Consider the following 21,778-nt stretch of genomic DNA (forward strand, 5'->3'; position numbering starts at 1 on the left):
CCAGTTCAGTGTAATAGAGCAATATCAAAGTAATGCTCATCAGAACCCAACCCAGTAAATGTGACCTGCATGACAAATAATGATCAGGCATTTTTCTTCTGGTGCCTTTGCTTTGCTTTCTGGGTGCCAATACCATGACTTCACACATGTATAGTTGTCCAGAGGGAACCAAACCGCACTATGAAAGCATCCCAACATCCTTTCTGATCATGCTGAATCCTAACAGTTTGTGCTTGTTTTGGGTGAACACCCTTATTAATCTCCCCTTAAATAAAAGCACAAGTAGTAGATGGGATGACACTGACTGTGGTCATACTTTCCCCCCCATTTTCTACATTCTTTTCTTTGACCATTAACTACTGTTCAAAATGCTACATTTCAAAGGGGAACAGGGCAAGTTCCACCTTTAGTATCTGTTCTTGTAATTTCGATTTTCAGGCACAAACCTTTTATCAAGTGTACCATAGCTGGTCAGTAAAACAATACAAGATAGTAATGGTTGAGAAAAGTGCAGATAATGTTAAAGCAAATGTTCTGCGCTGGCGTCTTCAAGTCCTATGAAGGCCTCCTAAATACACTACCACCTTTGGAGATCTGATAGGAGAAAATTCTGAATAGCAAAACATTCTTTAATGAATTGAAAGAAATACAAGAGAAAAACCAAGACAAAAATGATGTGCAGTAAAATTCATAACCCAATACTTTAAATTATATTGACATCTATAACCCTTAATAATTTTGGGGGGAAAAAAACACAAAAACTGTAACTCACATCTTAGCATTCCATCAGAGCAAGCATTACATTATAATGCAGTTAGCAAACGCTATGTTAACCAAGCCACAGCAGCAGGGAGAGAGAAAGGCTAGCTGGACCGAAGCACTGTGATCTACTTTAACGCAGGTTCGAGCTTTGCCAAGCGCAGAAATGGCAGCTTTTAAATGGCATCAATATCAATATCTTCCTCTTCCTTGTTGTCAGACTTTTCTGCTTTCACAGTCTCCACTTTCAGTTCGCGCGCAGAGGAAGAGTAAACCACCTGAAAGTGAACACAACACAGCAGGAGGTTATCACTTGCTGGTCAAACTCAATGCTGCCCTTGCTTCTTTGGTGTAATAACTTCTAACATTTACCCTGCAGGTAATGACAAAGATCTGGAATGACTAGTAGAATAAATCAGCAATGGGGTACCTCTACGTTTTCATCCTCCTCTTCCTCCTCCTCCTCGCTGCCTTCGCTCTCCTCTTCGGCCTCTTTCAGCCACTTGACGAAGGGGTCGGCCTTGGCGTGAATCTCTTTGGCGAGCTCCTTGGAAACATATTTCTTTGACACCTGCAAGGCACAACAGCGGAATTGACGAATGGAAAAATTGCTCGCAGAAGCCTCAATTGCAGAAGAAAGGCACTTCTGGTGGCTACAAGTGCCTCCTGGAATTCATAGTCCTGCCCCATAACTGCAATGTCATCCGCCATACAGCCGTGACTACACCCACCTTCTCGGCCCAGGCCAGGATGACGTCTTCCTCCAGCAGGTCGGCGTCGTACAGGTCCTTCAGCACAATGGGGACGCGGGGAAGCAGCTGGGCCTGGTGCAGCTTCACCAGGCACTCAAAGCCACCCAGCAGGTACTTCTGGGCCTTCTTGTTATTGTGGCAAAACTAGAGGCGAGAGAGCTCGTTGTGAGAAACACGATGGTGCTCACCCCATTACGGTCAGCCTGGTCACAAACGCCCACTGTGTCCGACATGGTCGGTTTCAACCGGTCTCAGTGGGGCAGGACTGAGCTGCCATTTACTGCCATGCTCCTCAACGTCTGCCATGGGTCACCCTATGACACGTAGGGTAGCCTGAGATGGGGCTCTTGCATATGGGCTGGTAAAAGGTCTCCATCAACTAGCATCCCTGGTGGGGCATTATGTGCATTTAACTGTAGACTACTCGCATCCATAGGATCGTAGTATTGCTTTTTACCTACATTAACATTTACCAAAATGATCATATTCCCAAGGGAGTATGATATTGTACAATTCCAAGCTAGAAAGGAATATGTCCAAGTAAGTATTAAACTGCCCATAACAAAGGCTGTGAATAATATAGCTTGTGCTGACAATGTTCGTCTGTGGGAATGAGTAAAGGGTGATTTGCAGTTCCCATTCATTCTTACAGGGCCTAGACTAAATCAACACTACCAAGGCATGCACATCATATCCTTTCCTGTGCAACACGACATCCCACTCAACCAAGACCACTGCTCGAAGGGCAATAGGGCAAGAATAAAAACACAACTCCTAATATATAGGGTTTATTTTTAAAGTGACCAAAAAGAGTTTCCTCTGTCATTTCCCTCCCCCATGTTGTCTCCGATAGGCACCAGTGCTGAGGATGAAGTGACTCACGCGCAGAAAGTGCCGTTTGTACTTCTTGATCTGGTCCCGGATGTTCTCGTCGAACAGCAGCTCGCTCAGGATCAGGGGCCCCATGGCCTTCACGTCCAGCCGCTCGGCCTCCGCCAGGATGTCCTTGTCGGCAGCGTCGATCGCTCCATTTTCCTTTTTTTGCTTTAGACACAATTTTTAATTATTCAAGGATTCGGTGTGACTCGCGGAAGAAACAATCATGTCTCTTATAGGCAAATGAGGGGGAAAAAGCACCTTGACAAAGTTGTAGAACAAGTTGACCCTCTCCTCCAGGGTCTTCTCCAGGTCTTCAGTGAGGGTCAGGTTCTTGGCGTGTTCGCTAATTTCCTCCATTCTGCGTCGCTGGGCTTCCTCAGTGGTCTCCTCTGCCCAGTCTTCATCGTCGTCGTCTCGGTCCTGCAAAACGCACACAATCAGGTCATTCAAATATTTCTGAGTTTCTCGCGCCTGTCGAGCATGCCAAACGGGATGGTTTAGAGAGGGCACTCACCACAGCGTCAGGTGCATCGATGTCATTGTGATTCCCAGCTTCTCCACTGCTGGAACCATTCTCTTTATCTTTCTTTCGGTTCTTCTTTTCCTTCTCTTTTTTGACAGACCCACTATCATTTTCTGTTTAAAAAAAAAAGAAAAGAAAAAAAAAAGAAATCAAGTTAGCCAGCTAACATGCACCAAGTATGGGAGATATAAAGAGCTTAATTACCACCTTTGAAGGTATAATTATAATATCTGGGCAGTCTTGCCAAGCTACATAGAGTTCCTTGGACAAAACTTAGACAATGTATGGAAAATGTATGGCATGTTAATTTAAATAAAAGTACACATTCCAAACTTCATCATGCTTCCATGAAGTATGACAATGACAAATTAAACATGTTGGACATCAAATAAACACAAGAATAAGAAAATGAGGGTATCACACAAAACATTGAGCTTTGCCTTCCTAAATATGGTTTCAACCACTCATAAAAACAAAGCCTCAGAGTTAAACGTTAAAGGTTTTACTGTAGGCCTTATGCACCCCACAACTTAGTCTGACTCACTACCAAACACTCAATTTCATGTTTGTCTCGTCAGAAGTAAAGGAGCAGTGCACCTGAACAGATTCTCCGAACGCTGGTTAGCACTGAAGAGTTGCTTAGTGGCAGCTTTCACTCACCTGGTGGATTTTTAAGAATAAACGTACAGAGCTTGTGTCGCGTGTCAAGCATGCCTCTGTACCCACAGGCTTTACAGGAGTTTCCGATGGTTTGTTTCTTGGGATTGACATGCTGGAAGAGAATTCAAACAGAACGGAGATGGAACCATTTCAATTAAATTCACATTCAATAAAATAAATCAGAAAGCTGCTGATCAGTTATACTGGAGGGGTTTAACACAACTCGAGCAGCAAAAAAATAAAATGAAAATCATCATTACATGCAAGCAACATCAGGACTCCAACCTGCCCCCACAGGGATAAAATCCCAAGACAAGAAATCTTCACCACAGCACTCCAACTGTGAGGTTATAGAGCTGCCCTATATAAAATAGATGTTGTGGCGTGCCAGAGCGCTGCATTGCAGAGGAAAAGGCCAACCGCTCTAGCATAGCGGCACTTAAGACGTAGCACTGCGGGGCTCAACCCCAGCCAGCAGTGAGAGGGGTGCAGTGTTTGCTGCCATTACAAATGCACCCACTGATCCAATATTCCTGGCACACCAGAGAGGTCACAGCTGGCAAGCTGCCAACCCCTGATCTTTGAGTACAGTGCGCACACACCCACAACCGTTTGCTTGCTCCTTCGCACAACATTTTCAGCACTATGAGCACAACTTGTCCAGGATAAGTTGAGCCTGTGTAGTAAAAAGCCGTGAAATTCCCTCACATTAAAGACACGGGTCGCACAGAGAAGCTGGGAGTTGATTGAGAAACTTCTATTGATCGAGCCCACGTTCAAACACCACCAGCTGCAGCCCTGACCTTATTACAGACTGCACATACAACACTGGAAAATACCGTACCACGCAGACAAAGATTTGACCTTCACTGACGCAATCACCCTCATCACCAATGGCAAAGGCCATTTATGTTTAGTTTGCCCTAGAAGCAATTTATCCACCAGCAAAAAATAAATAAATCACCTTCACTAATGTTTGCATATTCTAAAATGTTAGGAAGCAGAGATCAAGGGGCAACAAAAAGGCAGCAATACATACATTTGTCAGTGTCCCTAAGTACATTTATGCAAAAACAAACTGCCTTAACATTTTTTACTTCTTAATGGTTCTTTCCTGGAATGAATCCTATCAGCTCCAACATGGACCTGGGTCCTGGTGAGCCGCAGGGTGTGCAGATTTGTCTGCACCTTAAAATCAGCAACCGATTAAGACCAACAAATGAGGTGAGGCAAGTTCAGTGTGTCTTCAACAATTCATTGATCAATTAAGGGCCGAGTAACAATAAAAGCCAGCACGGCCTGCGGCTCTTCAGGACCAGTGTTGCCAATCCCTGACTTGGTGATGTGGTTAGATGATATAGGGGAGGGGCATTCAGCATAGGATAGGGGATTAAACCTCATTCTTGCATGATACGAGTCAATAAATTGACAAGAAAATGTCACATCGGTTCAAATGTCACAGTAATCCGAGACAGTTTAAAAATAAGTGATTGAACAAATTATCGATTTTACCAGGTCAGTTTCTGGATTGTCACACTCAGGACACAGCACAAATTTTCTGATGAAACCATCCAGCATGTCCTGCAGCTTGTTTGCCTCGTGAGATCCGTTGACAATGTAGCGGTCATTCTTGGCATCAAACTGGGTCTGGGCACCCAGCTCGCAACCAAAAAACTTGGTGGGATCTACAAAAAAGGGTGTGCAACAATTTTAAAGAGAGCCCATAGTCTTGCACACTCAATTTGTACTGAAATAGGCAGGATGGTTCTTTTAAAGCAGCACTAGAAAATACTTACACGTTGGAGGCCTATTTAATGCCTTTGCAACGTCAACCATGTTGACTATTACAGTCTTAATTCCATTTCCCTTCCCTTCCACCTATTGGGGGAAAGAAAAAAAAAAAAACACAAAGGAATACTTTACTTAGTTCTAATCTGGAACAATTCACATGTCACCACTTCACAGGTTCCCACCTGAAAACATGCCCATTTTTAACACACCCCGCCCCAGATTACTCACAAGAGCATCTTCTCTCAAAGCATTATTCAGCCTCCTAAAGAGTCGAGTCGAATGCTGGGTTAAGTCTATATAGTTAAAGTCATAAATGCACTCGACCCTGTGTTTCGGTGCAATCCCCGACACTTCTTGCCCCATAACCCAGCTCACCTTCGCAATCAGACGGGGCATCTTGTAGCGATAGAACTGGTCTGACACGCTGCGGTTGACGTTGACAGACATTTTGGCTTGTTATTAGCTTTATCAGTAAGATAAAAAGATCTTGGATTGCAATTTTTTGGTATCTTCTGTCTGGAGAAGAGTGGATGACATAAACGACTGCAAGCGTACTCGGTCTCTGACATGAAAAAGATTTTGCCACTGAGGCTGCAAGCTCCTTGCTTGTAGGCTAAGTTTCCCCCACACAGGTTCCAACAGCTGCGCAACAGCTCTGAAATGAGAAGGGGGGGTGGATTAAGTGAATGGAAATAAATTAATATTAATATATTTTGCTTGAAAGTAGCAAGATGATAAACATGACTATGCATGCCATGTCTGCTATGACTTAAGACAGACATGCATTCACACATCACTGCATTTACCTTCACTTGGAAAAAGCTACCTTTGAGCTGCACCAGTACATGTTATCTTGAACTAAAACATATCGTATGTGAAATACTCATTTTAGGCATTCTTATCCTGCTAGAAGCATTTTCCAAGTTATCTGGAGCATTTCACAAGCGCAACACGCAGCGGTCCGCCAGTGTGGGGTGGTTCGGAAAACGAACTAATACATTATACTACCAGGTAAACTATCCAACTTCCTACCCACCACGCAAGGTAAAATTCAATGTCTGCGCGACGTTATTTGGATCCGAAATCATATTGTGGTCGTTTGGGTGGGTAAGGATCGTTACCGATTTAGCAAGCCAACCAACCAATCCAAACGAAGCCAAAGTAAAGTTATATACGATCGTTTCGTGGAACGGCATACCCCATATATATGTTCATAAATAAAAGACTCAGGATGGGCCTTTATTTACCAAACGATGACTCATTAGTTGCAACCAGGCTGTACCCTAGCTGCCAACTTCTTCGACAGCTACTTAGCAAAAACGGATAGATATGAATACTAGTGGATGCTAAACTATAACAAAGCCATAGAGCCGCGCATAACGTTATCCATATAGTTTTAAACCACAGTGGACGTAATTTACACACCAGGCCGCTCTTAGAAGCAAAGTGGTGCAGAGTGCGTCACAATTTACCATGGGGAATGGTGTGCGAGGGGAGAGAGGCGCCATTTTGAGCCACATACTTCACACGCTGCACAGATACTGCGAAAGTAATAGGAGACTCGACAAGCTAGCTATACACACACAGCAACGACATAAAAACAATACAAAAGGACAGAATCAGAATACCTTTCCCATTCGCCGCTCCTGTCGTTCCGATACTCACCGTTTTCGCAAAATAAAGACATAAACACAACGCTGGTCGCCCTGAGACACAGTGAAGTGTTTGTGTTTAGTGCTGGTTGAGTCGTACTGGAAGGGAAGCAGGACGGCACAGCAACGGTGCCAAGAGTACGGAGTCAGATCTTTAAATCCTTTAAGGAAATTTGAGACGCCCTCAAAAATAGGGTATCTGTAACCAAAATGGGAAAAATAATTAGCATTACGTGACACTCAACGCGGCTGGTTGGGCGACAGTTTATTTGGACAGGCTAGCCAGCCAGCCAGCTAGCTAGCTAGCTAGTTAGTTACCCAACAAGCGACCCCATTCACTTCGTATGCTTCTAAAAACACTTCTCCCCAATGATGAAGCTGTAACTTAGCGATGGATTTATTATCAATCGAATCAGAACGTTCTTTCCCAGTGTATAGTCCGCAGTAAGTAACAATTAATCAAACGACACGCTTACCTCTAGAACGTTCTCACTCGACGGAGTGCCAGAATGAACCTTTACAGTTCGCAGCAATGTGACTGTCGATCTTAGAAGACCGTTCTCACTGTCCCCGCCCTTACACAGCAAGCCATTGGATACTTCTCACTTCCCTTAGCTGTGACACCCACATAACTGTGTTGAAACCATAGGTTGAAACACCATTCACTTAAACGTGTCCAAATCTTTACTCCGAATTGGTACAGGGACGTATGGCTAGTTACTATTCCCAAACACCGCTTATGAATTAGTTGCTATTTATTTCAAAATAAGACTAATTCTAGGGTTGGAATTGTGAGTGAGCGACCTAATCATTAATCGGTTTTTGAGCGGATCTAGTGACAGCTTCCGCTTGCCGGTTCCATGGATTCCTATGGCAGCTGCTCAGCGGCGCATGAAGGCAGTTCATGGAGGCTGCCATATTTGACTATGGGGCTATTTGGTATCAGAGCATGCGCACTGGTTACCTAAGGGATTCATAGGAATTAAAATTGGTCCCTGGAAAATAATTAGTTCAGTGAGAGGAAATTGTTGTAATTAAAAGTACCATCCTCTATATACGGAAGCCCTGATAGGCCATGCATTCATACAGTTTATTTGCTTCGTTTTTGGGTGATGATAAAATAATTTTCTTTGTTTTCTCTATTTATGCTATTTATGTCATTTATGTCATTATCATGTAATAACGTTTTGCCGAGATAAAGCGATAATCTTCTCAAGATCTTAAGAAAACAAAATGAGTTTCATTGGTACTTTGTTTTTCATTTTTTATTTTAATATTGGATTATGTTATATAATTGTAATATTCATGTAATTTAACTTCTATGAATATTCCCTTTACACAAAGAATAAATTGTTGCTGGACTACCAAGATGCAGAATGTCCAATCCAAGGGAATCTTGTATTCTGGTTTTCTTTCTTATTAGGTACTGTAATAACCAAGTTTTATTAATCCACCTGCACTAATCTGCAAGTGGTAAATCATTTCACTGACCACCAATGAACTGTGGTTTTTATTTTAGTCCCAGAATAGCAGAATATGTACATTTTCTGATAATGTATCCACATATAGAAGACAGGCACTAACATTGCCAAGTGCCGCATAATAGTTACCAAGTGAAGCTGGCAGCTAGGTGGGGTTCAATTTCATGTATGTGCCATGCCCTTTAAGGGAAAGTGAAAGTGACAATACCCCTGGAAGTGGGTTTGAAACCCAAACATCTACTGTACACCGGATTTCCCCTTTCAGAGTTATGTGGGAAATGACCTGAGCAACAATATAAAATCCACAGCCACCACACTTCTGTCACATTGCAATCTCAATTTCTGGTAAGATACATTCCTCTTTCATTGTATACTAATTTAACTTAATAACATATAGTGTTGTTTACAGTACATTGGGGAATGATGATATAAATTATTTGTGTTAGATCATGGAGGCAGCTCATTCATTGTGTTTCCAACCATTCCATTCAGGGTACTCTGTTGTGTTGCCATACACACTGTGTATAACAGGACAGAGGCCTGAAAGCTCTGGTCCTGCTATTAGTCCTCGTGGAACAAAAGCATTCTAGCAGAATTGTGGTGTGAGGGGCAGTTAAACCAGGTGGAATGAGGGCATGAATGGGAGTCTGTTTCCCTGGATTATGGAGTGGAATAGGGACTGTGCTGACTGGGGCAGAGTGCATGTCATCATAAAACAATGCTTATGGTCACCAATACTGCAGGAATGTAAACATTCTGAAATGGCATGAATGGTTTGTGTTTTTTCAAAGTGTGTTTATAAATTTGGCCTTCTGAAAGTGACAGAAGTTTAAAAAAAAAAAAAATTCAATGCATCTGCAATTCAGCAGAAAATGTTACACTGGTGAAATTGTTTATTGTACTCAATTATTTTAATGGTGAGGTTTGCGTGACTGTTTTGGTCTTTCACTCACAATGCCTATAACTGTTCGCTTTGAATGTTCTTGATGTGTGGCTTTTATGCTGCACAGAAAACCTGTAGTAATGCAATCACACCTGCATAGTAATTTAAACTATAAAAACAACACTACACTACAGCAGGGATCACCTGTTGTTGTTGCTGGGTGCTTGATAAGCATGACCGCTTGTGTGGTTATGATAAGGGTAATATGAAAGTACAGCTGCATAATGTTTTGACATCTATATTAGCCTTAGTAGTTTCTTTGTGTGCCTGCTGTTGTTCAGTGTATAGCTGTTCAATCTGCACAAGAGTTACAACAGATTTAGGGAAATTACTGTTCTCCCTCCATTGTGTATCCTAATTATATTTATAAAAGATTTTAAAAATCCCCCTTCAGCCGGTATTCAGGGACTTTTGATGGTTGTTAATTCATCAAGCATGAACACATTTCAATAACACTGAGAGGACCAGCAGTGTTGATGATTTGAAGTGTATAACACATACTGCTGAAAAGTAGGGCAGAGCTCATATACAGTAACTTATGAATAAGTTGTGAATGTTCTGCAAACCTTATTAACAAGAAAAATATTTGTATGCGTCATCATTCCAAGCAAGCTTATCTATAGTTCCATATGCAGTGACTACTGGCATAACGTCCTTATCAAAAGGTCGCAGGAATGATAAACAAATGTTTAATTGAATGTTCGGTGAGAGATTGGGGTGACATTGCTCCCATGTGCACATAAAATAAAACTTATACTTGCACTATTAAATTGTTCTGACTCCTCTGACTGGAACCATCTGGGACCCAACAGAGAAAAAACTAAAAACAAAGGGTTCATCTGGGAAATTAGGGGAGCATTTAAACATTTGCTAACTGTTGTCTACCTTGTCAGAATGTTTTGCAGTATTTTAACTGGCAATTTATATTTTCTGTTTCTTTTATTCATTCATTTATTTATTTTACATTTTACAGGTTTATATAAAATTACTTGACTGGGTTAAACATGCCTTTGTCAAGACTATTTAACTGCTGCTGTAAAGCGCAAGGATTGGGGGAAGTGAAGAAAAGAGAGAGTATTTCTGGAACAGAAATGCCTGAGACATTGGGGTGTAAGAAGGCTACTAGTGCAGAGGGTAAGATAGCTGCTCAGTCTGCATTATGACACCCTTATATTACATTTTCATCATGTTTGCTGTTCACAATGTATAGGATGTGGTGTACGGTACTGTACTGTAAAAATATCAGACTCTTCTTGAAATCCTTCATGGTTACATGATCACAATGTACCTTTTGCCAACCCATAATTGAATAATAACTCTAGAGTTATTAGGTAAAATAAGAAAAAATGAATGTATGTATGCAGCCTACAGGCTACTAACTTGTTAAAGCTATTTTGTTTCTATTCACATTTAAACTGCAGCAGGCATGCCATAGCATGTAAGATGCCATATATCTATTTTAGGGCAGCTCTGTGCATGACAAATTCCTGTGCAAAAGAACTATAGTGGCTATAACTGCTAGCTCAGTGATGCAGCAAGGCATTTTGACCAATTAAATCCACTTCAGGAAGTAGTGATGTTCGAGACTGCAGGCATGTTTTATTTACCTTACATGGCTTACACACTGTAATTATTAGGTATACCTTTGTGCCTTTTTACAAATCACACCACAACTTCACCAATTATCTATTCACCTTTTATGCTTAGTGGAAGCAGGAGGTGCCAGTACAGAGTCTACTTCTCAGAAGCTTAAGGAAATGTACCAGGAGGTCTGCAGCATCATGAATAAGGCACTGCTTGGGGAATCTTCCTCTGTGGAGGAGATGCGCAATGCCAGTCAGGCCATCTTCATGGGACAGAATCTCCAAGGAGTCTGTCAACAGGAAGAATGGAGCCCAAAAAACTGGTTCAATAAGTTCACTCAACTGGTGGAGCAGGCTGTAACCAAGAAGATCCCTCAGCCCCCCCTGGACAGGCTTGGGTCTGGACACCCAGAGAAGGTGCTGAAGGAATACCTGCAGCTGGTCCAGGCTACAGTCCTGGAGGAGCTGAGGAGGTTAGCCCCAGGTCTGAGGGAGACCCCACTTCTTGACTGCGTGGTTGAGAATTTTCACCGGCACATTTTTGCCCAGCTGGACAAGGTCTTGCAATGTACCATGACTGCAGACAAAGCCTACCTGGTGCTGTATTGGGCTGCATGTGTGTATCTGAGGTAGGAACAAATAATTTGTTCTTCCAATTGTGACTATGGTAAGGACAGCAGTTTCTGTGCAATATGACTATTTTCATCCCCCTTTGTGGGGAGCAGCTACAAGGACCAAATACTAGAGTCTGAAAACACCATAACTTTACAATATGCATATTTTTAAAATGCATCTGGAAGCTTAAAGAGTCTGTAAAATGGCTGAACATTTTTGAAAGAGACATAAATGATCACAGAGGGATGTATCCATTGAACATTGACAACAATACCAGTATGGGTGTGATCTGGACTGTCTCACGACCCCACCTCCCTCCTCAACTCCTACATTACATTACATTATTGGCATTTGGCAGACGCTCTTATCCAGAGCGACGTACAGTTGATTAGACAATGCAGGAGACAATCCTCCCCTGGAGCAGTGCAAGGTTATGGCTGTGTGGATCTTATTGTGGCTACATTACATTACATTATTGGCATTTGGCAGACGCTCTTATCCAGAGCGACGTACAGTTGATTAGACTAAGCAGGAGACAATCCTCCCCTGGAGCAATGCAGGGTTAAGGGTCTTGCTCAAGGGCCCAACGGCTGTGCGGATCTTATCGTGGCTACACCGGGATTAGAACCACTGACCTTGTGTGTCCCAATCATTTACCTTAACCACTACGCTACAGGCCGCCCCAACTCCTCCCAACTCCTCCCAAAATGTACCACCATAAGTAAATTGTATTGGAGGAGGAGGGAGACCGGCAGATTCATATGGTCCGTAGACAGATTAAGAGCTAAAAAATAGCAAGATACAAACTCCACACAGAAAGGCCCCCCGGTCGGGGTTCAAACCATGAACTTTATTCATGTGTGGTGACAGTGTTATTCACAACACCACCATGCCACCACATATGTAGCTTAGGCTACAAATCTCTCTAGAAAACATCTCTATATACAAATATCATGGAACTATGGGAGGAGTTATGCAATGAGATTAAACATTCGTTGGCCATTCGGTCAGGGAACTATTCATGTCATCAAGGACCCTGAGTAATATGGAGACTCAGAGGATCCAAGTGCAGAGTTACAGTAACAGAGTGTACTAGAGATGATAGCAAAGATACACAATCCAATAATCAGAGATCAGAATAAAAAAAGGTCCAGCTCCAGCAATAGGTTATCCAAAAACAAAGATCAAGGTAAACAATAAAAAAAACCTCAAAGAGTAATTTCATGAAAACATGCACAATTAATTGAAACAAGCGTAAACACACCCACAGACTGCAATGCTGCACACAGTTCATTTGGACAAAGTCAATACCTCACAATGAGGAACAAAACACAAGGGGTTTAAATACCCATGGCAATTAACAAACCGAGTCCAGGTGCTTTCAATACTCAGGAGAAACAGGGAGTGTCTCCAAAGTGTCTGAGTTCAGATTGGGTGTGTGGTCAGGGAGTGTGTGTAAAGTGACCTGACTGGAGGCAGGAGTTACACCCTGACCCAATAGCTCAATTTGTGATAAATAGAACCCTTATCTATTCAATTTACATAAGTTTATATTGCAATTCATTTGATTTCTCAAATTTTGCTGATGCTTAATGCATACCATAATAATGCCATTCAATGTAGCAATTCACAGATCTTTAAAATCACTTTTTTGTGGTCAAAGGTTTTATTTATTTTATTTTATTTTAATACAAAGAAATGGCGACACCCTTTGGCACTTCTTCTGCGGCTCAAAAAAAACCCAATCCCTGGAGAATAATTTGTTCAGTGTGTAAGAAACCCCCCAAATACACCAAAAGATGGAAGTATCTGAGGGGTGAAGGAAACGTGTGTAGTCTGACCATTGCTACTGGAACAGGGTTCATTTAATTTTGTTCTCGTTTATCTGACTCCAAAAGATAAGTTCAACTGCTCCTCTGTTCTACCAGTTCAACAAAAGGAACTGCAAATGTCTGCCAATAATGTGGCTCTATATCGCTATCTATTTGTATAGACGCAGACATGCCTGTGGCCTGTATAGCCTACAATGATACACTTAGTATGTATCTGGTGATGGCACTGGTGTATAGGCGAGTGACTATGGGGTGTAGGTATCCTAGGTTGTCTATGTCTAGTAGGACTCTAAACCGTGTTGCAGTGGTGCGAGTCAAGAGGATGCAGGGTCAAATGAATACAATTTATTCAGCAATGTGCATTGTGCACAGAAATAGAATGAAAATGTGTTACAAGAATTACAAGGTATAATATGAATGGCTATATGCAAATAGTGGGCAGGAGATCGTATTAGCAAGTCTCCCTCGAACTATTCCACGTTTCCCTCTATATACCCAGGGTTTACAGGAAAAACAACAAATCATCAAATAAAGAGTCACAAGATGGCGGTAACAACAATGGCCCTGCTGATGTTATCTCTGTATGTCTAACAAATCTGGTTCACCCCTGTAGCACAACTGGAGGCTGACTCACAGGTAACTTGCATTACCTGTGGTTTATTCCTACAAGATCTTTATTTAGCAACCAGTGTACCACACCACCAATGACACCAAATTATTTCCTACATCATTAGCTATCTGAAGACACCAAACACTGTATGTGGAAAACACATGGTTTATACAGTGCTATTTCAACTCATCAGTTCTGGGAGCATTCCACTGAGGTGGCAGAATTGTGCAGAGGCAGCACAATGATGGGAGCAATAGTCTGTATTGACAAACACTGTCTTTTCATCAAACCTTGCTGACTCTGTATCAACATGGTCAACATAGTCTGTTTCCTTTTGGGGGTCTGCAGAGAGGCACACCTATGTAAAATGCCCTACAAGTGTGAAGAAATTTTTACATTTAGAAGTACTGTCCAAAATATTATACATTTGGCAGGGCAAAATGAGGAAATTAGCTTTTTGGCACCAGAGGCTTAATATGCCGCAATACCTCCAGTAACCAATGGAAATCGTTCAAGGTCTGCAATCTTTAAAGACATTCCACTCCAGGGTGCCTCCCAATATGGCAGAACATAATCCTCCTTTCCTTCACTCATCTTCTCTTATTCAAATGTATGGGGGGAGGAGACGAGTGGAGGAATGGAGGATGGTAAATGGTAAATGGCAGGCATTTATATAGCGCCTTTATCCAAAGCGCTGTACAATTGATGCTTCTCCATTCACCCATTCATACACACACTCACACACCGACGGCGATTGGCTGCCAGGATGCTTTCAGGAGCTAGGAGGCTCCAAAATAATATATATATATATTATTTTTTTTATTATTTTTTTTTAATTTTTTTTATTATGATTTTATTTTACAGAAGAAAATAAAAATAATTATTATTGAGCAAGGTAACACGAGTGCATTCAGAACGTGTGACATATGTATGTATGATTGACCTGTGGTCCCACCCCTCGCTGCCATGCCTGCTATTGATGTGGCTTAAAATGTAAGTTTAAAAGAGCAAGGACATTCCATTTTCCTCATTCACATTTTCTCTTTTCCTCTGTCTGTGCTTCCTTTTCTCACTGCCTTCCATTGCCTTGTCCAGTGGGTGGAGCGAGGAATGAGGGGCTTTCCAATCACTTCTTTTTACCTTCTTTCATTTCCTTCCCTCCTTTCCTAGTTCATAGCTTCACCCATAGGAGAAGGCAAGGAAGAATCAAGAAAATGTGAATTAGACAAATGGCATGCCCTGCTTCTTCAAAGTATCTAATTTCCTTGCCCAATAATTATTTTGGAGATTCTAAGCTCCTGGCTCCTAGCTCCTTCAAGGAACATTTAACAGGTTGGAATGTCATTTGGTGGACATCAATCGATTTCCAGGTCAGTAAAGGAACGAGGAGATGGGATTGAATAAGCAATTGGAATGAGCCTGAGGAAAGGAGGGCTTTCTTGTTTTGAAACATCTTTTTCAAGTAAATTATTTTTTAATTGACTGTTTACGTTCTTCACATCTTAGCTCCGCTGTTTTTATGTTTTTCCCCTTGTGGGTTACTACCACTCCTGACACAGCTCAACCCAACCTCTCACGATGTCTTATAAAACCAAAACAACTTATTCTATCTTTTGGTGAACTTACATGTCATTCCTTTTTCTTTTGCCATGCCTGAGAGAAAAGTGCCCTTTTTGTTTATCAGGTCATGATTCTAAAAATCTCCCTGTGAGTTAATACTGTAGATAGTAAATAGTAAATACATACACTGATGAGCCAAAACATTATGACCACTCACTGATGAAGTTGACCCATGTGTATCCTCTGGTTTTGGGTTTTGCAGTGAAGAATTAATGAGCCACCCTGACATCAAGGATAGCTGTTTCAAGGCAGTTGACCTGCTGGTCCTTTCAGACTGGATGCAGAGAGCAGAAAAGGTGTTCCTTGCTGCTGTACAGGTACCCATATAATCTCACTTTCTCTGCCTGAGAAATCTCCAGGTGCAAAGACAATAAAAAAAACAGTATGACTCTCTTCTTTCTCACTCTTCCCAGGGGGTTGTTTCTGAGAGACTGTGCTGTATCCATCAGAATGAGAAGATTTACTGGGACAACTGTATCCCAGGAGATGAGGAGAACTTCATTAAATTGCATATAGATGTCATTCAGGTACTGAATCTGTACTCCCTCCACAGTCTTTCAGTTAACTGGTTATGGGTGTGCACTTTGGTGTAAGTTGCTCTGGAGTGTCTGCTAAATGCCAATAATGTAATGTACTGAATTAAACAACTTATATTAACAGATGGCTGGCTTGGAAAAAGACCAAACTTTCATTCAAACTAACTCAACATACATGAAATAGGATAGTGTTATGCTTGTCGGTTCCCGGGTCCCCACCTCCATGTTTCCCCAGTTCCCTGTGTGTCGTGTATTATATTTAATTTAAATGGTAAATGGTTGGCATTTATATAGCGCCTTTATCCAAAGCACTGTACAATTGATGCTTCTCATTCACCCATTCACACACCAACAGCAATTGGCTGCCATGCAAGGCACCGACCAGCTCGTCAGGAGCATTCAGGGGTTAGGTGTCTTGCTCAGGGACACTTTGACACAGCCAGGGCAGGGGATCGAACCGGCAACCCTCCGACTGCTAGACGACTGCTCATACTGCCTGAGCCATGTCACCCCATGTATACTTGTGTGTTTTTATTTTTTCCGTGTTGTAGGCTTAGTGCAGTTCATGTTCTCTGCCTGTCGTGGTTTTCCATCCCACAAAGTCACTTCACTCATCTTGTTAACCCGCCTAACTTCCTGTTTCACCTGCTTTATTACCTCATCATTCCATGAGCACTGATTTCAGTTGCCCCGCAGTTCGCACCACATTCCTCATGTCTCAATCAATCATTCAAGTAGTACTGGAACATGTAACACATTCGCTTCCATGTAGCTTCCATGTTCCCTTTTCACTATTTAGTCCCAGCACACACTCCTTTCCCTGCCAGACTGTGCAAGTTTCTCCTTCTAAGTCAAGCACCTTTTCATGTCTTGTCAGTGCTTGTGAACTATTCAGTTTGTCTCTGTACCCAGCCTTGTCTCCTGTTCCCTGCCATCTTTGCTGATTCCTGCCTGTTCGTCTGCCTCTTTGTCCTCCTGTTCCCTGCCATCTTCGCTGGTTCCTCCCAATCTTTCCTGCCTGTCTGGGGATTCTGATTTCCAGCTCACTCTGTTCATTCTCAATAAACACCCCCAGTGAGGAGTGCTTAACCTGATGGTGGTCAACGTCTGCCTTTGGGTCCTCACCAGTAACCCGTTGTAAGAGGATAGTCCTTGAACAGTTAAGTAATGACATGTGGCCACGCATATGACTGAAATTTGACCTCATTCAGTGTTTGACATCTCTTAGAAACCAGTGAACCTTTTTTTTCATCTCGATACTGTGTTTTTTTCTTTTCTTTTTACATTTTCTGTTTTGGCGGCATTAAATGGTAAAAATGCAATAAACATATTGCTATGTGAAGTCCTGTACCAACTTGGCATACAAATGTGTTGTGCAGTGTTATTTTGACACTGCACAATGTAAGAATAAAATGTATAAAATGTAAGAAAATATACAACCATTAAATCTTAGATTTCTTTGTGAATGATTCTGGTGGCACTTTCCCATACAGGTGGCAAACTTTGTGGCGAACCTTAGACTCTAAAATGAGTTGTTTCTCACAGATGAAAGGCTAGTAATTTCAGAGACAAGAAGGCGACATGCTACATGTCAGAAGTTTTCTATTACAATATTTTTGTGTTTACTTCAACTGTTGGGCTCAATTTGACCCCAAAAGTAAAACCAGTCATAAAATCAACATAATTAACATAATATAGGTTTAAATCATGTTCTGAAAAGCACAACGTGATTTGATTAAATGACTCCAAATGTAGTTCAGTGACACTAGCAGTATATTTATGATAACTGTGATTGCAATGACTGTGGTGATGCTTATGCTCACAGGTTGTTCATGCTTGGATCGAGCAGGCCGGCAAGATTAGTAAACTACTAAAGGTCAAAGTACAAGAAATCTGTTACCTGAAGCTGTTGGACTTTTTAGAAAAGTGAGTACCATTATCAGTCACATTTCTCCAACCAATATCTTCTTCCATCACTTGTGCAAACACATTATGAATTCCAGAATAGCCCTTTTAAAATGCTCCATGATGCTGCTGTAATAATAAAAATAATAATAATAATAATAATAATAATAATAATAATAATAATAATAATAATAATATCAGATTTATTATGCACATGTCATAGTATTTAATTGAATCTCATAATGCTACATTACATAACTGCATTTAATAGTGATCTTACAAAGTAGAATATAATACAATGTACTTGGGAAGGATACTAAGGATGCCCAAGTGAAGATTCATTCTACCCTGGAGGAATGGAGAAAGAAAGTCACTTATTTTAACTCCATTAATCATGTATATTGATACTGTAAACTATGGCTATCACTTGTATATCTGTTGACTTCCCTACCTTTCCTCAAATTTCCGCAAGACCCAAATGGGCTGACTGGAGGGCAGAGGCTGTTTTTAAAATCTGCTCTTATTTAAACCATTATTGTCTAGGATCTAGTTCATTGAGGCTCCAAAGAATGGTCCTGCACTCAAACCAGTTTGCCAAATACAGTTAATTTCAGTGACTGTATTTGGTGAATAGTATATGGGAAGGATATCCATTGGTTGTACATCCCAGCTATTAAACTCATTACATTCAACGTTTTTTCTCTTATAGATATGTAGAGAAAGAAAAGAAGCAACTGAAAATGCATGCAAAATCAGGAGATATGTACCCATTCAGGACATTCTGCACCTCTATGGAACTTAGGTAAACTGAAACTCTTACAAAAAATCCATATTAGCTACACATTCTCTCTCTGTGCTTTGTGGGGAACTGATCTTCCTCACCGAAGATGTAAGGGGTGCCTCTGTTTATGATGCTTCTGTTGTTCATATTCCAGGAAGTATGCGCAAACTATTGCAACCAATAAAAATGATAAATCCATCAAGGCTGTCCATTCATTAAAGCGCATTGAGGACCAGTCTTTGAAGCTTGTGTTGAGGAAGCCATTGTCCAAAGCAAAGGTTCATATTCTTAAATTCTTCAAGAAAATTGTCTTTCTATCATTTCATTTTCACTCTACTGTTTCATGATGTTTGAGTTTCTGGTATTGCTATTTTATGTCATTACAGGCCACATTAAAAGAGTATTTTAAGAAAGAAGCGAGACACAAGATGGGTGTGATTGAAGAGATCAGAGAGTATTTCATTACCCTCCCCAAAACAAATCAAGACGCATACAAGGTGAGCTCATGCCAGGGCATTGATTGCTACTCAGAGCAGAAGTCTCTGAATATATGGCCAACCAACTTACTGTCCTTGTTTCTTCTCTCTTTAGAAAGCTGTCGACACAGCTTATGATCGCCTCACTTGTCTGTACCTGAAACACCTATTGCAGAGCAACAGGAGTAAGCTAGAGAGGACATGGAGTGATGTAGGGAGTGAAGTAACAGGGAATGCAGAGTATATGCACAGGATGTTCTCTCACTTGGTAAGATCGCTAATACACACAAGCCTTTTCTAGGTTATTGGCACAATGGACAATGGCTGCAGTCGGAAGAGTCTTACTGACTGCAGTGTACAATGCCTTAGTTTTGAGGGGGGTATTTGTGTTGAAGTTGAAGGGCAATGCACAAGTCAAGGAGGCAATACTCTGCACTTGTAACTTCTTCACAGCAAAGGGCTAATGATTAGAGTGGATGAGCTGGTTTGTTCTTCTGATACCTGAGTTTTTTTTTAACAGAACCCTGAAGTGATACCAAGGAACCAGGCTCTACTGAATGTAGGAAAGCTCTTGAAGTGCAATGATCTAAATGCACAGACAGTCATCAAAATGAAGACAGAATGTCCTGACATGAGGTAAATTCACCATGTTTGGTCCAGTGAGGACTATTAGTTTTGTCTGTTCTGTTGTCTATGTGCCTGTCCTGCATTTCTGTAATTCTGTCTGTGTTGGTTTATGTGTGCAAATGTGTTTCAGTCAAGAGCAGGTTCGCAGTCTGCTACAGTGGAAAGGTTTATCACGGAGTCAAGTGAATGAGGTGCTGGAGGCAGGCCGAGAATGCTGGATATGGACACAATCCCCCACTCAATGCTCTGAATACATATCAACTGTGAATTTGGATTCAGACTGGGCCAAGTCTGATTTTAACTTTTAATAATTTTTTTCAACAATGTGTGTTGGAGAGTATAGAATTGATATGGTGACCAACACCTCAGGAACAGACTCAGGATGGGACCATGTTGAATTTCTTACAAAATCGTATTAATTGTTAATTGTTGTTTTAATTATTGTAGAGGAATTTAAGATGATTTCAGGAATGATGATGAGTGAAAGTGAACCTATAGTGATGTATGTGGCATTTGCAAATATGTACAAGTAAATAATATATATAGCATAACATTCTTTGGTGAGAATTTACAGTATACTTTCAATTTTTTGCATTGTGTAGTCTGCAGGGCAGCCAAATCCCAGCCCACAAAAAGAAATTGACCCCCTGGGCACTGGGATTAGATCCTTTTTAAAAAACACCCCTGAAATAGGCTGTTTATTTCTCTTAAATGGAGGGAATGTTTCAGGTGTATTTTTGCTCAATGGCCAATATAAAGTAAAATCATTGTGTATGTACACTCAGTGAGCACTTTATTAGTGTACACCAGCTTGTTAATGCAAATGTTTAATCAACCAATTATGTGGCAGCAACTAAATGCATAAAAGCATGCAGACATGGTCAAGAGGTTCAGATGTTTTTCAGACCGAACGGGGGAGAAATGTGATCTATGTAACTTTGACCATGGAATAATTGTTGGTGCCAGACTGAGTGGTTTGAGTAACTCAGAAACTCCTCATCTCCTGGGATTTTCACACACAACAGACTCTAGAGTTTCCAGAGAATGGTGCAAAAAACAAAATTCTGTGAGTATAAATACATTGTTAAAAAGAAAGGTCAGAGGAGAAGCGCCAGACTGGTCAAAGCTGGCGGGAAGGTGACAGAAATGCAAATAACCATGTTTTACAACAGTGGTATGCACCACTGCATCTCTGAACACACAATACGTCAAACCCCTAAGTGGAAAGACTACAGCAGCAGAAGGGTCAAAAATAAGTGCAGTAAATACCTAATAAAGTGCTCGCTGAGTGTATGTACTGTATGGACAGTATAGTAAGACATTTATGTGCATATTTCTTATTTTAATCTTGTAAATGAATGTAAATAAACCATGGTAACTCATCCCACTAGTCCCACTGTGATCTGTTTCCATTTAATCTATCATACAGTAAATACTGCTTGTTGCAAATCCTATATTCAATTCCTAGAGCAAATTATGGTGGGATTCTGTTGGGTATATTAAATAACATTGTAAAACCCCACGCTAACCCAACGACGGAATTTAGCGAGGGCTGAAGGTATCAGCGTGCTCGTCCTTCTGGTGTTGCTGAAAGAATACTAATAGGGTTAAAAATGAGTGGCCCCTATGCAGACAGTCTAGATCAGCCAATAAACAAACCACGATACAAAGGCAGTAGTACCACTCTGCCTTCCGCTCTTTACTGGTCCGGGCTGACCCAGAATCTCCACAATAGGGCCAATAGATTCACCTT

At 41.2% G+C, this 21,778-nt stretch overlaps 2 protein-coding genes across 3 annotated transcripts; one reads left to right on the forward strand and one right to left on the reverse strand.

Moving 5' to 3' along the window:
• Positions 1-608: 608 nt before the first annotated feature.
• On the reverse strand, positions 609-7,650 carry LOC133137238 (eukaryotic translation initiation factor 5-like). 2 transcript variants are annotated; one of them, XM_061255379.1, is made up of 12 exons: positions 7,493-7,650; positions 7,030-7,215; positions 5,740-6,019; positions 5,370-5,451; positions 5,086-5,258; positions 3,574-3,685; positions 2,905-3,026; positions 2,649-2,810; positions 2,394-2,555; positions 1,491-1,655; positions 1,190-1,330; positions 609-1,037 (listed from the first exon to the last, which is right to left on the reverse strand). In XM_061255379.1, the coding sequence occupies exons 3-12, from the start codon at positions 5,809-5,811 to the stop codon at positions 936-938; spliced, it is 1,293 nt and encodes a 430-aa protein (XP_061111363.1). In that variant the 5' UTR covers positions 5,812-6,019; positions 7,030-7,215; positions 7,493-7,650; the 3' UTR covers positions 609-935. The 2 variants fall into 2 exon arrangements, with proteins under 2 accessions (XP_061111363.1, XP_061111372.1); XM_061255388.1 differs by having other exon boundaries at positions 6,993-7,215.
• A 1,063-nt stretch (positions 7,651-8,713) lies between these two features.
• si:dkey-196h17.9 (tumor necrosis factor alpha-induced protein 2) lies at positions 8,714-21,407 on the forward strand. The gene is made up of 12 exons (XM_061243938.1): positions 8,714-8,842; positions 10,414-10,574; positions 11,148-11,652; positions 15,903-16,017; positions 16,114-16,227; positions 18,062-18,162; positions 18,851-18,943; positions 19,077-19,200; positions 19,309-19,419; positions 19,514-19,666; positions 19,919-20,034; positions 20,156-21,407. The coding sequence occupies exons 2-12, from the start codon at positions 10,445-10,447 to the stop codon at positions 20,331-20,333; spliced, it is 1,740 nt and encodes a 579-aa protein (XP_061099922.1). The 5' UTR covers positions 8,714-8,842; positions 10,414-10,444; the 3' UTR covers positions 20,334-21,407.
• The last annotated feature ends 371 nt before the right edge of the window (positions 21,408-21,778 follow it).

Source organism: Conger conger, chromosome 1 (genome assembly GCF_963514075.1).
Source record: "Conger conger chromosome 1, fConCon1.1, whole genome shotgun sequence".
Classification (NCBI taxonomy): Eukaryota; Metazoa; Chordata; class Actinopteri; order Anguilliformes; family Congridae; genus Conger; species Conger conger.